The 18,634-nt window shown below is 39.2% G+C and overlaps 1 protein-coding gene across 3 annotated transcripts; it reads right to left on the bottom strand.

Annotated features, from left to right (window-relative positions):
- Positions 1-1,070: 1,070 nt before the first annotated feature.
- Positions 1,071-18,634, bottom strand: POLI (DNA polymerase iota). 3 transcript variants are annotated; one of them, XM_067545417.1, is made up of 10 exons: positions 18,133-18,634; positions 16,140-16,265; positions 15,416-15,580; positions 13,059-13,211; positions 11,570-11,806; positions 10,745-10,923; positions 10,115-10,206; positions 6,646-6,779; positions 4,895-5,088; positions 1,071-3,189 (listed from the first exon to the last, which is right to left on the bottom strand). In XM_067545417.1, the coding sequence occupies exons 1-10, from the start codon at positions 18,248-18,250 to the stop codon at positions 2,311-2,313; spliced, it is 2,277 nt and encodes a 758-aa protein (XP_067401518.1). In that variant the 5' UTR covers positions 18,251-18,634; the 3' UTR covers positions 1,071-2,310. The 3 variants fall into 3 exon arrangements, with proteins under 3 accessions (XP_067401518.1, XP_067401519.1, XP_067401520.1); XM_067545418.1 differs by lacking the exon at positions 16,140-16,265 and having other exon boundaries at positions 1,072-3,189; XM_067545419.1 differs by lacking the exons at positions 16,140-16,265; positions 18,133-18,634 and adding an exon at positions 14,799-15,135 and having other exon boundaries at positions 1,072-3,189; positions 15,416-15,444.

The raw sequence follows: 18,634 nt of genomic DNA, 5'->3' as shown, positions 1-18,634 counted from the left end.
CTTCCCCGCCCACTTCCGGCGGGGAAGCTCCAATCCGGGACTGCCGTGTGCAGCGGCGCGGCCCTGCCGGCTGAGAGGCTCGGCTACCCCCTCCGCAGCCCCGGCTAGAACACACAACAGCGGCAGCGACACGCGCCTCCTCCCCGCTCCCGCCGTTGCCGCCCGTTAGTTTAAATTACAACGAACGACACCTATTTCAAAATGGCGCTCGGCTCACTGCGCATGAGCCCAGGCACGCGAGGCGTTGTCGTTGCTGGGCCTCCGTCCGAGCAAGCTGAGGACTACAACTCCCAGAATGCCCAGCCGCATAGCGCGGCCCGTGCAGTGATCGAGAGCCGAACTAGAGGAGGAAGCGGAGCCTGGTGCGCGTGAGCTGCAGTCAGAGTGCCCGCCTTCCAGCTGTCTGCTCCAGCCGGGGCCGGATTAACCTTTTATGGGCCGTTAGGAAGAGGTCGGGGGTCGGTCGTCCCCGAGCGAGGCAAGGGCCTGGGGCAAAAGCACAGTGAGGCAGGGGTATCGGTGGGCTGCCAGCAGCGACGCAGAAGGAAAGGTCGCATGGTGTGGTATTGCCACCCTTCCTTTTGCACTGCTGCTGATGGCAGCACGGTCTTCAGAGCAGGGCACCCGGCCAGCAGCCGCCTCGCTCCGGCCGCCCAACTCTGAAGGCAGCGCAAACGTAAGGGGGGCAATACCATGGCCCCCCCTTCAATAGCCTGGTGACCGACCACCCGCTGGGTTGAGAGCCCCGCCCCACTTTGAGAAACGCTGACTTAAGGGCTTTACGTGTTTGTGTGTTGCTGTTTTTTCAAAACATATTCATGATTTGTTGTTATAACACCCTGAAATTTAAGAATCAAATCTCTGCAACCAGGAAATGCAAGATCTTTTAAATGCTATGACTGTGAAATTTAGGGACATGGACTGGGAATTTGGTAGGGCCCTATATATAAATCATGTCACCCAAGTTCATTTTAAAATTAAAGGATTTGAGATCTTTTAATATTTTAAATGTGGTCTATATGGAGAATATAAATGTGTAGTTTAATTTCATGTACTTTTAAATAAGCAGAAATGAAGAATATGTATAACAATATGTGTTCTACTTTCTAGGAAAAAGCTTTTTTTTGGGGGGGGGGTCAGATGAGTTGCCATGAAAACACATGCAGCAGAGCCAGACTTCACTGTAACCAAAAGATACAGTGATGTGTTCTGTAGCACACTTTCACTTCATTTACTGTGTAAAGTTATTGAGAGAGAATTTTATGTAACAAGATCATACCAATTGTTAATAAGTAGGTTCCTCTGAGGAACTAGTCAGTATTTTGATTTAAGCATAACTTGATTTTACACCATAGAACTAAAAGCAGTTGTATGTTAATAGTAAAATACCTCATTTGATAAGTACATCTCAAAGTTACTTTATCTTGAATGAAACAGGAAATCCAAATATTAACTGTAGACATGTTTATTAGTTGCTTTGCAATAGTAATTAGCTAACATTTAAACATCTATTTTGTAATCATTCTTTTTATTGGTAAAAATTGTATTCCTAAATCCATATTGAGTTAAATCAGCAAAGTAGTTAAACATGTTCTTAAATACCTTGCCAAACTGGGGCCTAATCAATGGCTGGAAATGCTGACATTTGCTTTTCCAATGCTGACTTGGTGGCTATTCCAGCTACAAATCATAAAAGCTTTTTTGTGAATTAGAAGAACTGCATGAACATGAGGTTCTGTTCACAATACTCATTTGTTTTTCCTCTAGGAGTTAGTGACAGTAACTACTAAGAAAGCAATACTATTGTCTATGTATTCCATTAACATCACAGGCCCCACTCCCCAAATCAATATTTTCTGTATTTTAAAGGTTTAAAAATGTTTTTAACAGCAAGAACACTCATGGATGCCATTTGACTGATACAAGAACAAGTATAAGTGTTTCAAACTGGACTATAATGTTTTAGTGTGGGTAGTACAACTGGAGGATTCATCATATTTAATGTGCATTTCAGGGAAAGTTAAGTCTCGCTTGCTGCTCTCTTTGGACCAAATAAAAATTAATCTGCTAGTTTAACACAAGAATATATAGTACCTAATCACTTTTAAAAGGAATTATCAATAGTTTTATATAGTAATTGTTGAGATGGTCTATTTGTTTGTGTGTGCTATTTTGTAGCATTACACTATAAAGTAGCTTTCTTTAATGCATGGATATGATTGAATTACCTCCAAGTGCCAAAACTTATGGTGTGCTTGTTTTAATTGCACATATTTAATACCAGTCATCTCTGAATTATGTATATAATAATCAGTTTGGTTTAAAATACCTTAATAAACTGTTAGACTGTGGCGAACACACCACCACATTCTTTTTTCCTTTCTTTGTTTTTAGCTTTTCATGTTTATTTATATGCATTTTGGAAACAGGCTTTATATTCTTCCATTCAGCCAGTAGTTCATTTTGCACCGCCGTAGGTAGTTCAGAAAAAATATTTGTGTCAACATTAGGAGGAAATAAAATTCTTCCTTCTTCTGACTCTTGTTCTCTATGACCTTCATCCTGAGAGGCTGTTCCACTGGACTGCTCATGTCTATCTGAACCATGGGGCTGCAGAAAATGTTGTTGACTTTGCAAGTTCAATACAATTGAATCAGTGCTATTGAAATTCAGTGATTCCTTAGGTACTTGTTCCGTACAGTCATCCATTAGCGTATTTTCAGGGTAGTCAGGAGGATCCTGTAGACTCAGAATACAACTAGGATTAGGCCTGTGTACCATGCCTGTCACCAGCTCACTGGCAGATGTAAAGTGTTCACTGCATACCGAACTGCTAATACCATGACCTGCTCTTCTGGAATTTGGGGAAGTATTGTGCATTTGTTCTTGTGCAAAGAATGGTACTGCTCCTTTAGAAGAAGGTAATGGCTGACTCAACACATTATTTGTACACATCCTTTCCTCAGTTTTGCTAGAAATAATTTCCCTTTTAATGTCTTCTGGAAGCTGACTGAAGACCTCCTGGTCAATGCCAGCAGGAAGTAAATGAAGTGGGGAAACATGAATTCCAGTTTTTTCTGTGCAGCTTTTGGTTTCTAATGAAGACTCCTTAGTTTTTGTACTTCTAATTCTTCCGCCTGGTACAAAAGTGCAGCAGTTCTCCTGCTCTTGTGGAACACCTTCCATTTTCTGCAACATAAAATATATTATTTAACTACACAGTGCATATGAAAAATATTAAATGATTAAAAGAATATCATGCAATAAATACAATTTTATTGATAGTGATCCCTTAAACACTGCTTCCACAAATAAAAAATTACTACTGAATCATCCAGCAACACAGAACTATTTTCTATTCAACACAGTACTTAGAGACAGACAAATTGGAATCTATTTCTTATTTTAATGGACCAGATATTTAAAGAGTTTCGCTGGGGTTGTAAAAGAACAAAGTAATTTCAAAAGCAACATTAAACTGGGTATCTCATCATACTGTCTGGCAGCCCAGCTACAGTAAAGTCCCTTCATATGCCTAAATACTTATTTACAGAGTATATTATTAAAGTTGGCCAAACTTTCAAATTATGTCACGCCAAGAAAATAAAAATGAGCCTGTGTGCACAAGTAATTATCAGAAGAAAAGAAAAGAGATGTGAGCATGGACAGCTGATGAGAAATCAGTGTTAGGGAGGTAACAGAGTTGAATGTCTGCATATAGGTTGTATGACAGATTGGGGAAGTGAAGGTGGTCATCTATGGGCAAATGTACAGTGGAAATAGGAGAGAACCAAGAACAAAAGATGTATACTTTGCACATCTCACTTAAGTAAGTAATTTCACACTAAATATTGATAATTTTAGACAAGTATCTGTTTGCACATATACATGTATGACTTGTGGTCATGATTTGTTGTATGTAACTAAGGACCAGAATTTCTATAATTACCTTCAAGTTGCTAAATACAAACTAGATCTTAAATGATAAATAGTGTAGTGGCTCACAAATACCAGGAATTAAAAATAGACATCTGGGGTGAAGTGCTAGCCCCACTGAAATCAAAGGGAGTTTTACTAGTGGGGCCAAGATTTCAACCAAGGTCTTTTGTTAACTTCCCTATATTTCCATTAAAAATAATCTATATTAAAGTAACACCTCAAAGTTGATTTAACTGATATAAGTAAGACTTGAAGATGAAATCCTATCCTTAACTCACTTGTTCTGGAATTAAAAGCATATGGAAAGTAAAACAATCCAGTGTTTGAAGACACCCTTATAGCTAAGTACAAAAAGGTAAATTAAGGACACTTTAACAAGATTTAATTCAAGCCAAACAGTTAACATATTTTATAAGGGAAAGAATATTTAGGTCAGTTCATTTCCACCATGACATGTTTTATAGGCCACAAGTTACAGAAACACTGAGGTTTTAAAAAATGGATGCTGAAAAATTAGTCTCTTAACTTCATATTTAGACACTTAAGTAGCCTAATTTTCAGAAGTGCTGAGCAGGCAGTCAAGCTCCCATTAAAGCCAAAGGGAAACCTTACTTCAGGCATCCACTTCTGAAAACCTTGACCTGAATTCTTCTTTCCATAAGCTCCTCTCTTCCACACAGTAATAACATTTCATTACCTAGTTTATTATTCCATTCAAGAAATGCCAATTAAAAACAGATCTACCAAAGGAGGACAGCATAAACACATTTTATAAATAGCTTTTACCCAGAAGAGCCCCTAGAGTTCTTCATTTTTATTACCTAAATGATATTTGGGACTATAAAACTTCTGAAGAAAGTATTTAAAATTATTATGCAGACTACAGCATATATATTGTCTCAGTCTGAATTTAATACACTTGATTTGAATGACAGTTTAATAATCTTCAACTTACTTTGCCAGAGCTTGAAGGGGGTGATGAACGAGTTAAATAAAACCCAATGGATCCTTTGGTGAAGCTAGGCAGAACTTTAAGATTGGAGAAGCAGACACTCAAAAGGGTAAGATGAAATGGCAGCTCCACTTTTATCATCTTTCTAAACAGTTTCATAAGGATACCAACCAGTGGGGCCATAATATCACAGTTTCCTGGACATGAAATTTAAACAAACGAACAGCATAATTACCTTTCTGTAAGGGGCTGAATGGAACTAAGGCTTATGCATGAGAGAAAGAGTCTGGACTTTCAACACTTTGCACTAATGCAAAATAATTTAGCACTTACCCTAAATGTTCAATGCATTGAAAAAAATCTCAGTTCTTAGGAAATGTGAGGGATTTTAGCTATAGCTATGTCAAGTAAGTCAGCATTTATTTGATCTGAAAATAAGGAGGCTGTTGTGTTTACAGGTTTTGACATTTAAAACATTTTCTGAAATTAATTTTTTTATTGCCAGACTGACAACCCTAGAGACTTGCCCTCAGAATTTCTATAGCATAGACATTAATGATACAAGCTCTCCTGCTCTGGCCTGCCATCTCTGTTAAGGAGTGATGTGATCATTGGAAAAGTGGGGAATAAACACAATTAAACTAACATCCTGAAAATGGAAAAAGCCTTTCTATACAACTCATTCTACACAACATTCTACACAACTCATTCTCCATATCTATTCAGTCATCCTACAAAGGATACAATTAATGACATCTATGACAATCTGTGTGATATGGATATCTGACAACTAAAATCTAGACTGAGACAACTTATTCACTTTACATAGAATGGTGCGGACATATCAAATGGCAATAACTTTTAGTCACTTCCAGTCTGGACTGGATTCAGAGGTGAAACCCTTTACTAATTCCTGTCAATGATTACAATATTTTATTAAATCCTGTACTTACTAAGACAGAAAACATAATGATGCTGAATACTAGTGAAGTGATTGGTCAAATATGAGGGAAAGATAAACTTCATATGAAGTGGCAAATAAAAGACTGTGATTTCTATTTAGGCTAGACAAACCCTTGCTTTGGAGGAGGAAAATTGTATCCATGTCACACACTGTTGGATAAGAAGTGATTCAGAAAGATCTTGAAATCTTATAGCTAACAGCCATGCAAAATTCCTCTCACACACTCTCATCCCTTGCTTGTAATTTCATTCTCTTTTCTTTTTGGACAGAGATGAGTTAAACTTAATTAATTTTTTATCATCAGGGTAAAAGACAGGCAAGTATATTTTGTGCTTGGGTTAGTAAATTCCCACAACAATACTGAAAGGCTGAGTTAACAACTTTGTTACTTATGAAACAAAATTATTCCTGCGTTTTAGCACTGTTTCACTGAGGATACACCTATCACATAAAATCATTGCAATACTTCAAATTAAAAAACAGCATATGAAACATTGTTCAGAAACCTAGATGTAATAGAATTTAAAGCAGAACAAAGGTAACCCTTAATTACTGAAACTTTATTGATATTGAAATTAATAGATTGATAAATCTTCCTTTCCAGAACGAAGTATTGTTTCACTAGTCCTGTGAATGTGCCAATACTTGGGCATCACTCCAGGTAAAAAGAGATCCTTGTTAAAATTGCAAACAACATACTCTGAACCAAAGGAATCCTTAACCAAACTAACAACTGAATTAACAACTGATAAAATACTTTTTGAAAACAAACCTTCAGCAGAACCCTTACCTGTCCCAAATTTCTGAATGACATGAGATGGAATAGGACACTGACGACTTTCCCGGCTAAACCATTTATTGGTTGATGAAAACTGACGGATGGTTAATCTTATTGTGTGTGGCTTTCTTCCATCTTTGGATATTCTGAAGAAAATTAAAGTGTGCAGCGCAATTAACATTACCACTGCTTTACAAATACTTTCACAGCTATAGACTGGGGACCGACGAACTGGGCAGCAGCTCTGCAGAAAAGGACCTGGGGGTAACGGTGGATGAAAAGCTGGATATGAGTCAGCAGTGTGCCCTGGTTGTCAAGAAGGCTAATGGCATATTGGGCTGCATTAGGAGGGGCATTGCCAGCAGGTCACGGGAAGTGATTATTCCCCTCTATTCGGCATTGGTGAGGCCGCATTTAGAATATTGTGTCCAGTTTTGGGCCCCCCACTACAAAAAGGATGTGGACAAGTTAGAGAGAGTGCAGCGGAGGGCAACCAAAATGATTAGGGGGCTGGAGCACAGGACTTATGAGGAGAGGCTGAGGGAACTGGGCTTGTTTAGTCTGCAAAAGAGAAGAATGAGGGGGATTTGATAGCAGCCTTTAACTACCTGAAAGGGGGTTCCAGGGAGGATGGGGCTAGGCTGTTCTCGGTGGTGGCAGATGACAGAACAAGGAGCAACGGTCTCAAGTTGCAGGGCGGGAGGTCTAGGTTGGACATTAGGAAAAAGTTTTTTACTAGGAGGGTGGTGAAGCACTGGAATGGGTTACCTAGGGAGGTGGTGGAATCTCCATCCTTAGAGGTTTTTAAGATGAGGCTTGACAAAGCCCTGGTTGGGATGATATAGCTGAGGTTAGTCCTGCTTTGAGCAGGGGGTTGGACTAGATGACCTCCTGAGGTCCCTTCCAACTCTAATATTCTATGATTCTATGATTCTATTATTCTAATTGGATCAAGTAAGAAATTTATTTCTTCTTTGATTGATCAAGAAAGTGAAACAATATAATGGTAACAGTACAGAACATAAGAAGAGTTTCTTTGGCTTTTATTTCTTTCCTACCTCATTTTCCCCAATTGATACCATTGTAGTGCTTCCTAAATCAACTCTATTTATTGGCATTGTCTGTTTATTTCTTCACATTTTTTACAAAGTGTTTCAATAAATAGTTTTTGTTTAGTACTGTACAGAGTTGAAGACTTACAACAAAAACTTACTGTTTTATTCACTTAAGGAAAAAATCCCTGCATTAGTAAAGAAAGTGGTGGAAGCCCCATTACTTGAGATTTTTAGACATGGACTGATGGAAGTACTAGAATATGGTTCTCAACCTACAGATGCAACCACCTTACCCTTCCCATATTGCTAAGTGGAAGTAAGGTCCTAGGATTAAAAGGCAGTCCTGGTATGTAAAAGGTTGAGAACCACTGCACTAAAACATGTGCTGAAGGAAACAATTCTGCCCTGGCAGATTGGAAGACTGTATGAACTTGTCCAATCTCATTACTATGATTTTGATAGATTTATTGGAGAAGACAATCATATGGTCTCATCACTGAGAGCTCATGGAAAAACTGTGGTGATTTTGTAAGAGCCTATGGGTCTTCAAACGAATGGGAAGCTTGAAAGGACCAATCTGCAAAACCTTACTAAATGGCAAATGTGCTTTCTGCTCATTTTAATATTTTAAAAGTATTGTTTGAGATTCTGGTCCTAAATTGGGAACTTTCCCAAAACTGCTAATAATTTATGCATCCCAAGATACTATCCCAACTCCAGAGGTCAAAGTTTAGCTTTTTTCCCAAATTTTGGTGGCTGAGAATTTATTAGATCTCTCGGCATCCAAAGCTGTGCTAAGCACCTTCCAGAACATGAAGATATGGACCCTGCATTTTGTATCAATTTGGCAGAAGTGAGTTTTATTTGAACAAAGTGGGCAGGGTCTTAAGGTGGCATGGAAGAAAGAAAACATGAAGAAGTTTAGGGGAAGAAAAAACAAATGGGTCTTACAAGCTGGTGGAGAGGAGGGGACAAAGTGTGACTGGAAAGGAGACGAGAGGGGGTAGAATCACAGAGGAGCTGGAAGGTAAAATCAAGAAGCTTAAACTTGAAGGGGGAGACAGTGGAATGATTCAGATCAATGGGGAAGGACTGTGATCTCAGCAGCATTGTTTTAAATGGACTGAAGGAAGGCCATGTGGATGTCAGAGAGGGTAGAGAGGAGATGGAATATGTTTACATTGCAATATAAGCCCAGGGTTAGCAAAACTTGAGTTAGCAGACCCTGGGTTTGTTAACCTAGGACTTGAGTATCTACACTCATTTGTAACCCAGGTTAGGAATTGTTGAACCCTGGGTCCTAACCTGGGGTTCCAGCGTCTACACTGCATGATGTGGGCCTAAGTCCAACCACTTATATCCCAAACTCCCTAGTACCCTCCCAAAATTTGGCCACTCTAGTCCTTTGTTTGTGGTGCAGTGTGGGAAAACTTGACTGTCCACAGGACAAAGAAAGTCAGCCTGTGGAACTGTGGGATATTTCTGGGGGATTCCCAGAACATTTGTCCAGTGGGGCTACGTCTACACTACAAAGCAACAGGGCTTTAACCTGGGTTAGCGTGATTTGTGTGTAAATGGAAGGGTGGTTAGGCTTCAGCCTGAATTCAAACCCTGAGCTTACACTGCAATCTAGACATATCTGTGGTGGGTACAGTAATCAAGACAAGAGATATGGGGAACAAATTAATTCTTGCTCTCTGCACAAAAAGAAATAGTAATATCTTGATGATGTTGTGGAAGAAGCAGGATTCGGATACTGCCTGGATGTGAGGGGCAACGGAAAGGAAAGGGTTGAAGATGAACCCCAGGTTATAGGCCTCAGTAACAGGAATGATGGTGTTGTCTATGGTTGTGGAGAATACAAGGAGGCAGGATAAGGAGTTCCGTTCTGGCCACGTTATGCTTAAGTTGATGGCACAACATTAAAGAGGTGTCAGAGAAACAGGCTGAGAAGCAAGGTCAAACAGAGGGACGCAGTCAGAAGTGGAGAAGAAGATCTGTGAGACAGAAGCATAATGCTAGAAAATGAAACCATGCAAATGGATAAGATCACTCAAGGGCAGGGTAGAGAGAGAAAAAGAGGAAGCCTATGGAATCCCCAAGAGAACACAAGAAACTGGACAGGACCCACAAAAAGATACAATAAGGATGGCCACAGATGTAGGAGAATGAGGGGAGGACAGAATCACGAAAGTTAAAGGAAGACAAGACCATTAAAAAGCATCATAAACTATGTCAAAAGCAACAGAAAGGTTGAGGACGTTAAGGATGGAAGAGCTTACAGACCTTGGTAACAACAGTTGCATTTTGAGGACAGAAGAGACCAAAGTATACTCTGTAAAATATGATAAACTAACCTCACATATGCCCAATGTCTTTTCAGGTCACAAACTCAGTCAGCAATAACAACAAATTAAGATAGTCACCTGTCTAAAAGATTATTAAGTAGTTCTTCGATTTTCTTTTTAACATCCACTTCTGATGAGCATTTTTTAAAAGAATCTTCATCACTAAGGGACTGTAAGAAATGCAATAGTCCTTTTACTTTTGTGTATTACCAAGTGACCAAACAAATTCAAAATGTATGAAAGGGAATAATTTTTCCACATAATTCACAATTAGCCTATCAAATTCATTGCCACAAAATACCATGTAAGCCTAGATCTTAGCAGGATTAAAAAAAATGATCATACATTAATACAGGTAACAAGAATATCTGAGTTATAACAGTAAATATAAATAAAATGAAAATAATTTTGGAAGGGATATGAACTGTCATATTTAGGACAGAAGACAACCTAACCCTGGAGTGTTGGGAAAAACTTTCTGTGGTGGCAGGATATTCCATATCTGCAGGATTTCTTGTACCTTTCTCTGAAGCAGTTAGTACTGACCATTGTCAGAGACAGGATCCCAGAATAGAAGGGCTATTGGTCTGATCCAGTATGACAATTCTTGTGTTCCTTATGACTGGATGTCAGCTAGCTCAGCAAAAGTGTATTCAAATGGGGCAATCTTTCTCATTCTGAAAAACTGTATTTTCACGTCATTTGTACCTGAGGAGGTCCTGAGGGGGTCACAGGGGAGTCATCCTCTCCATAGCTGAGTTTTTGAATGCGCTGAGCAATTGAAACTCCTAGTTCATTTTCTAGTATTACAGGTGAAACGGTCTGGAGATCACGCACACTGCTGAGACCCAGCAACTCAAGGCGCTTGGTAGTTTTATAGCCAATCCCTAGATGAAAAAGGTGTTTGATAATTTGAGTAAAATTACTTTATAAAATAATACAGTACACAGGAAAGTCATTTAAAAAATGAAGATATCCTTAGCAAATTATATTTACAAAGTATGTATTATATAAAATACTAAAGTTGAATTTATTATTTGGTTAATAAACTAAAATACTTTTTCCGTATAAATTATATTTATAATGCCTTGCCATATAAAACTAGTCATTATTAAATATAATGATTTTAATTACAGACCTGAAAGTTCTTTGAAGCAATGTTTTCAAGTAATTTAGATCCAAATTTTAGGATTCAGTAATTTTTTTCCAGAATTTATATAAGTACTGATATTAATAACAATGTCTGGGTTTCAATGAAAATAGTTTGAGATTTATACATTCTCTATAGGTATTTGCAACCCAAATGCTGAAACACTTGTGTTAATGCAGAATCAAAAAGTGAAATGGACTAGAAAACAGAAGTAGAACAAATTAGTATAGTTTCATTGCAGTTTGAGTAAAATGCAAAAAAGTAAATATAAATAGTGAAAAAGCAGATTTTAAAATTCTTTCGGTTTTAAAAGAAGAGTGTGTATATTAAAATTATGAATTCTCACAATATCTTTATGAAAGATTGTGGTACCAATCTCTTACCAGGCACTTTTTTGATGTGATCGAGGCTACCTACTAGGTCCTGACAGCTTTCAGGCAGAAGAACCGTTTGTTGATTTGGTTTGAAAGTACCAGATACTAGTTTAGATAGTAATTTGTTAGATGCCACTCCTGCACAGCCTGTAAGACCCAACCTATTGTACATGGCTTCCCTCATCTCTGCTGCAATCTGAGACCCAATGACAAGTCTTACATGCGTCATATCATGTAAGTTGACAACTGTGAAGGCAAAAAAGACGTGGTCATTTCTCAGCATACAAAGGCCACTCAAATCACTACAGGTCCATTTGCTAATAAGAAGATTCATATGCTTATAGCCTATTAAAACTTTATGGGAAAGTGTGTGATGTACTAGGTAGATCAAGGGGCTTAATTTAAGGACTACTGGATTCTCTTTCTGGTGCTGCCAGGGAATCAGGGTGTAACCTCAGGCAAGTCATTTAACCTCTGTACCTCAGTTATCTCCTCTCTAAAATTAAAGGGATAATACGCTAACATCACAGAAATATACTGAGAATTCCTTAATGTTTGGAAAGTACTTTAAGGATAAATGCACTCTATAAATATTTAACAGATAGCAAAGAAAAATATTTAAATATCACATAACAGACTCTTGCCTCAATAAATCCAAATGGAAAAGTAAATGAATTAAAGATTTAGGAGTATTTGTGTAATTAAGGTAACTGAAAGGTGTCCATCTCTTTTACTCAAGTGTGAACATTAATGAAATGAAACCTTATTAAGGCAGTTCTTTCTCAGTACTGTATTAAAAATTATAGCAACAGCTGATATTAACACTTGGACAGGCAAAATTCAATTGTTCTTTTCCTTCATTTATGAAATATAAATATTGCAATGCAACTGTGTGCACTTCTGAGCAGGAAGGGTCCCAATGGAAAATATGAATCAGTCCAAGTTCTATAGTCAGCTCCCAGTGACTTTAGTATAAGTCTCCCAGGAAGACATTCTGTAGAGCAAAACTTTGCTCTGTTTTTGGTATACATTAAGGATATTTTTGATGAAAATTTCAATTAGCTGACACTGAATAGCCAGAGACATTATATACTTAAAACTAAATTTTGCATGAACTAACATGAAAGCTGTTACTTCAAGCTCAAACTGGATATTTAATTCTACATTTAATTGTCTTTTTTGAAGACCACAAACAAAAGAATCTATTCTCCCAACTCACTGCATGTGCCCAATTCCCAGACAATAATGTAAGAATGTACACATGACAATCAAAATACTGAGATTCTGAGATATGAAATTATGGTATATTGCAACTCAGGTTACTAACAATCTAACCATAGGGAAAATAAAAGTTTTCCAGGCGATAGTGATTTAAATAGGAAATGTGTTATCATGCAGTTTTGAAAGTTTACTAAATTTAGTTATCAAGATACTTTTTGTACTAAATTCTACTAATATTTTATAAAATCTTTTAGCAAAATAGGGAATATCCACTCACTTTGATTATTATACACATGACCAGACACAGGCACTTTGGAACACCCATCTCTTTGCATCTGTGCTAGTTTCTTCTCTACCAACTCTGTGATATCCACAAAATTTTCATCAAATCCAAGTCTTTCTACCAGTGGACTAAATTCTTCCAATAGCTCTATGGAGAAAAAGCAAAGTACATAACAGGGACTGGTATGACAAACACAGGCATATCTTTAGACTACTGTATCCACTTTATAAACATTAACTGTAACTCACTGTTATATGCAGAATTGGCCCCAGGATATCAGAGAAGAAAGGTGACCTGAAGAAAAGTTCTGTGTAACTTTGATAGCATGACTCTCTCACCACCAGAAGCTGGTCTAGTAAAAGATATTACTTCACCCATTTTATGCTTGGCTGGTGAGGAAGGTTATTGAGCTCCATCCAGGAACTAAAATCAGTGTGAGGGGATGATAATTACCACAGACCCTGGGACAGGTAAATCCTTACAGAAAGGTACAACCCCACAATGAATTGTATAGCCCTGCTTTTGATCCAACATACTGTGATTCTTTAACCAAGACGGAGACCCTGCTTAAGTGTTTGAAAGACTGGAACTCAATAGGGTCTATGATGGAATGGACCTCTGTATTCACACCCTACATACCACTGTAATAATCTTTGTACAAATATGCCTTGTGAAGTATCACTTGAAAACTAATAACTTGCTGGTCAATAGTGTAATGGTGAAATGTGTGTAGCAACATTATATGTAAAGTTATGAAGATAAGCTGAAGTTATGACTGAAATATGTTTATCAGACAAGTTTGGGGAGGGGGTAAACCAGTTTCTCAAAGATAAAGGACAAGCTGATGCCTCTAGCCCTGTGTCATCAAAGTCAATTGGCAATGCCCGGTAAGTGGCCATTCTTTGGCAGCAAAGGGGAGCAGAAACAGATCAATTTGTATTTTAACAAACAACAACATGGAACCTCTTTCACCATGAGACCCTATGCCTCCATCCTCACAACTTTATCTAGGAAGGAACTTTATCTAGGGATAACCCTCAGGAAAATGCATTCAAAAAGAGTGACTGGATTATAAAAGGGAAGGGGTCAGAGTTGCTGGACCAGGACTGCAGCTATACAGATGCTCAGGGTGTTACTTGCATGTTAGTAGGCTGTCTGTGAGCACCCCAGGTAGGAGCTCCAGCAGCAAAGCATTGTGAGGCACCAGAGGTTGCACTGCAGGTGGTGACACAACCATTCGCAAGTCTAGATTGCAACCTGGAATGTCAAAGGGTCTTCATCGGAAAAATGGTAAGCTAAATTATACATTGAGACTTGTTATTGTTTTATTATATGTTTTCTCTATAACATTTTGGTAAACCACTGGCTTAGCCCTTGAGAGAGAGAGAAAGAGAGAGGTGTCAAACCTGCTGGAATAATCATAGTGAACTGCAGGAGGCTGCAGCCTAAAAGTCAGGTCTGGAGGGACAGAGACACAGGTCCCTGTCTGGAGAGAGGCGGAGGCTAGATCCCTGACACTTAAAGGAACATCCCTTGAGCAAACCAGAGAGAGAGTCAGAGATGCAGTTACCCTGAAACTGTGACAATAATTACATAGCATACTAATATAAATTTGGGACTTCACATTCCCTACAATCCACAGTGTATTTCCCATTGATCTAAGTGGGAAATTTGCACAGAAATCAAAGGGAGAACACAACCTCAAGGTAATACTTAAATGTATTTATTCAGTACCTTCAGTCTCTTCAGCACTCATTGAGAAAATCTGCTTCGCTTTAGATCTCTGCTATTTTGCCCTTTGCTTTACCTTCCTTCCTTTCTCTGTTTCTTTCACTCTTCTCTTTGTAAGTCTTCAAGTTTTTAACCTCTGTAATTCTTTCCCTGCAGCAACTCCAAATTCCCAATCCTGTGGGCTTCACTATCAACCCCTTGAATAAATTAACAGGGGAGTTCATACTTCTGAATCATTGACTTAAGCTATCTGCAGACTCAGGCAGATGTCATGACATCAGTTTCCCCTCAGTTCATTTTTGAAAGGTTGTCTCTGCAGCCATGAGGGTTTGAAATTTACCTTTAAAATGAAAATAACACTTAAGATTCTGCAAAATCCTAATATGTCATGCAGGTCACATAAATACACCTTGTTGGTTTAATCCAGCATGCACCCCTAATCTAGATAATGACTGAGCCCAACTGCTTAGTTTGTGAAATCTGATGGGGTCACAGATTGAAATGGCCTCACTATAAACCTTATGACAATTAAATTTTTGATGCAGGAAAATACTTTTTCCATAAATAAGTATATATACAGTACTTATTTCCTACTATTAAAAAAACCCATGAACCTGTACCTGTAATCTTGTATGACATTTCTCTGTATTGTGTCAGGTCCTCTCCATTAACTAACACCAGCTCCGGGCATTTTTCTTTGGCATCCTTGACAGACATAAGTTTCTTAACTCCAAGTTTCCTGGCTTCATAATTACAGGTAACAACCAAGTATTTCTGCTGAACCCCTGGAAACAAAGGGTAAAAAAAATCATAACACATTTTAAGGAGTCACTTATTTATTAGAAATGACAAAATGTGTTTCCATAATTCCATGCCATTGGTTTACATTCTGCTGTCAAAAATGCACACCCCTCAATCAGTAAAAGTTTAATACAGGTTTTAAGAAATATACTCTAATTTTACTGTGTAAAACCAAACATAGCAGGACCAGTGCTCATGTTCTTAGAACATTTTATGGTAATAAAATATTTTTTCTTAAATGCCATATTGACTTTTCACTTATTACAATGTATTCTCACTACTTTTGGCCCTTATCATGCAACCTGATCTATACATGGGCATAACATTCATATAAAATTTCATTTAAAATATTTACTTTACACTTTTCCTCTATTGATCAGTTAATTCACATGCAATAGTATTAACAGTTTTAAGTTCAAATGACCCTTATAACCAAGTGGGGTAAACTATGAAAGTTCAGCGTATGAGTAAAAAAGTACCTTTGTCTTTCCCAACCACATAAACATAAACCAAACAGCAATTAACAGCTAAATATAAATTTACCTAAAGGTTTGTCTCTTAATTTGGGATTACGGATCATTTCTACTTGTGCATAAAAGCAGTCCAGGTCCGTATGCACAATTACCCTGTGTGCTCTACTTCCTGCTGGCACAGCCTTGCCATGACCTGCTGCAGTGCAAACATACAACCAAGTTTAAAGAGGGTAACATCCTTCTTAATAATGCAGCAAAGGACCTCACACATGAAAACTATGCTTGGTAATCTAGCACTATATGGCAAAGTACAGAGAGTTTATAAATTGTACATTAATTCTGTCCAAAGCCACTTGGCAAAGTGGCTTGGTATCAGTAAAAGATACTCCTGTCTACATCCTGAACACCTATTTTAGATGGCCACTGCCCCTTCAATTCTTTTTACTGAATAATTTTATAAAGTATATTTCTGATACAGCACCCTTTAAATGTTATGTCCTGATTTATTTTAATTATTGCTAGGAAATGTATAAGGATTTTTCTGCTCTGTTTAGAAGCATCCTTTGGGTGGGCACAAAAGTGACAAGACCAAACATACATGGACCCACCTCTTTCTCTCTGAGAACACACCCACCTATCATCTCTACAAGTTCAGATTTTCTGTTGCTACAGATTTAAATAAATAAACCTGTTGGTGGAAGAATATGCACATGAATTCCCCCTACTAGCAGCTCCATGAGTGATGCAACCAATCAACCAAAGAGTAAAACTGCTGCCAAGTGCAAAAAGCAAACTTTATAGAAATATATTTATAAAATTATATAGTAAATCCCTTACTATATAATTTAAAAATATATTTCTAAAAGTTTAATTCTGTTATGCTCATTCTTGACCCAAAGATGAAAATTTTTATAGGAAAGTTTGGGAAAAAGTGTACCGAACCACATTTTAATACACAACTATAGATTTTATGTTTTTAAAAATATCAGTTTTTCCCCCTTGGGGACTTCTGTTTTATCTTCTTTAGATTAAAGGAATCCACTTGAAGTTATATGAAAATGTGTTGAAATGTGCAACATTTATGCTCTAATGATAACTGCCTTAATCCAGGTTTTGTAACTCCACCGAATTGGTTTTTGCATATTTCTAACATATAAAACACAGGTGGGTGAAACAGGACTGAGCACCAGTTCCTAGATATTATTATTTATATGGCACCTCAGGTAGATGTGATCCTTTACAGGCAATGGTTCAGCTACACTGTTAACATTTAAATAGGTTTAGAAGGATTAAATCTGGGTGGGTAAATATTGATTTCACCATACACACACAAACAGACAAAAGAAATATTTCCATGGATAATAACTGAAATGTACCAACAGGCAAAGTAACCAAAATTCTGATGAAAAACTTTTAAAATGTGGTTTGAAAATGTTTACTTGATATAATTTGACAACAGATGTTGACAATTTGTGTTTTAACCATTTACTTTTCAAGTCTTGGGCTACACTCATCAAATAATTATTGCCTGACACCCCATTGTCCTAGTCCCCCCCCCACAAAAAAATTATTTTCCCCACAACTGTGATCATTTAAAAAGTGATAAAACCCGGAAAATGTTTTACAATAAGCACGGATACTATCCATCGACATGATAACAAATTAGTCGAATTCTGACAAAGCTACAGGTGAACTAGTCCCCACATTGATTTGGGGGCACTGAGGGTAGATGGGAGCAATGGGAGGTGCTGGAGGGAGACGGGGACAGTGAGGAGGAAAACACGGAGAGGCGGGGAATGGGGAAGGCTGGAGGGAGAAAGGGAGGCGCTGGAGGGACGTTACTACGGGGGCGGGATCCCTGGAGTCGCCCAGCTCCGGGCGGGGCAGACACTCGTATCTCAGGACATAGGGCCCCAGCTCAGGTCGCCTGTCTGACTGTCGCCCGGCAGTTTTCAGATACCCGACTACCTCCCGGCCCTCCCCGCCGGCAACGGCTCCAGCCCCCCACCCAACCCCATCCCGGTGGGAGGTGGCCTGCGCGGGGCCCGGCCGCCCGTGTTTACACTGAGCGCGGGGAGCCGCGGAAGAGCCTCTCCCGGGCCCTGCGTGGCTCCAAGCACGGCCAGGCTCCGGGCAAAGCCAATCCGGTTCCGATTCCGCTTCCTCCTCAGGGAGCTCCATGCGGCCACCGGCCTCGGCGCAGGGGCAGACGGAGCCGAACAACTCCCGTCCCTTCCCCACGCAGCGGCTGACCGGGCCCGCACACGAAGTTCCCGCCCGCCGGTGGCGTCGGCCCCGCCCGCAGCCAGCCAGCCGGGCCCCTTCTCCCGAAGGGCGGGGCACGGCGAGCTCTCCGCTGTGAAAAAACCACCCGCCGCCGGCTTTCCACAGCGACGCCCCCTAGGCTAGAGCCGCTCTGTGCACGGTGGGGGCAGCCGCCTTCCGACGGCCGTGCCGGAGTGGGTCCAAACCACGGGTCTGGCACCAAATTCGGTCTGGCACCAAAACTGCTGCAAGAAGCAGACAAGGGAGCCAGCCCAGCCTCACCCACAGCAGCCCTGCTGG

This window comes from Emydura macquarii, unplaced genomic scaffold (assembly GCF_026122565.2).
Source record: "Emydura macquarii macquarii isolate MOO-44397 ecotype Brisbane River unplaced genomic scaffold, CSIRO-AGI_Emac_v2 contig_1045, whole genome shotgun sequence".
In the NCBI taxonomy this organism is placed as follows: domain Eukaryota; kingdom Metazoa; phylum Chordata; order Testudines; family Chelidae; genus Emydura; species Emydura macquarii.
This window is presented reverse-complemented; position numbering and strand designations above follow the sequence as displayed.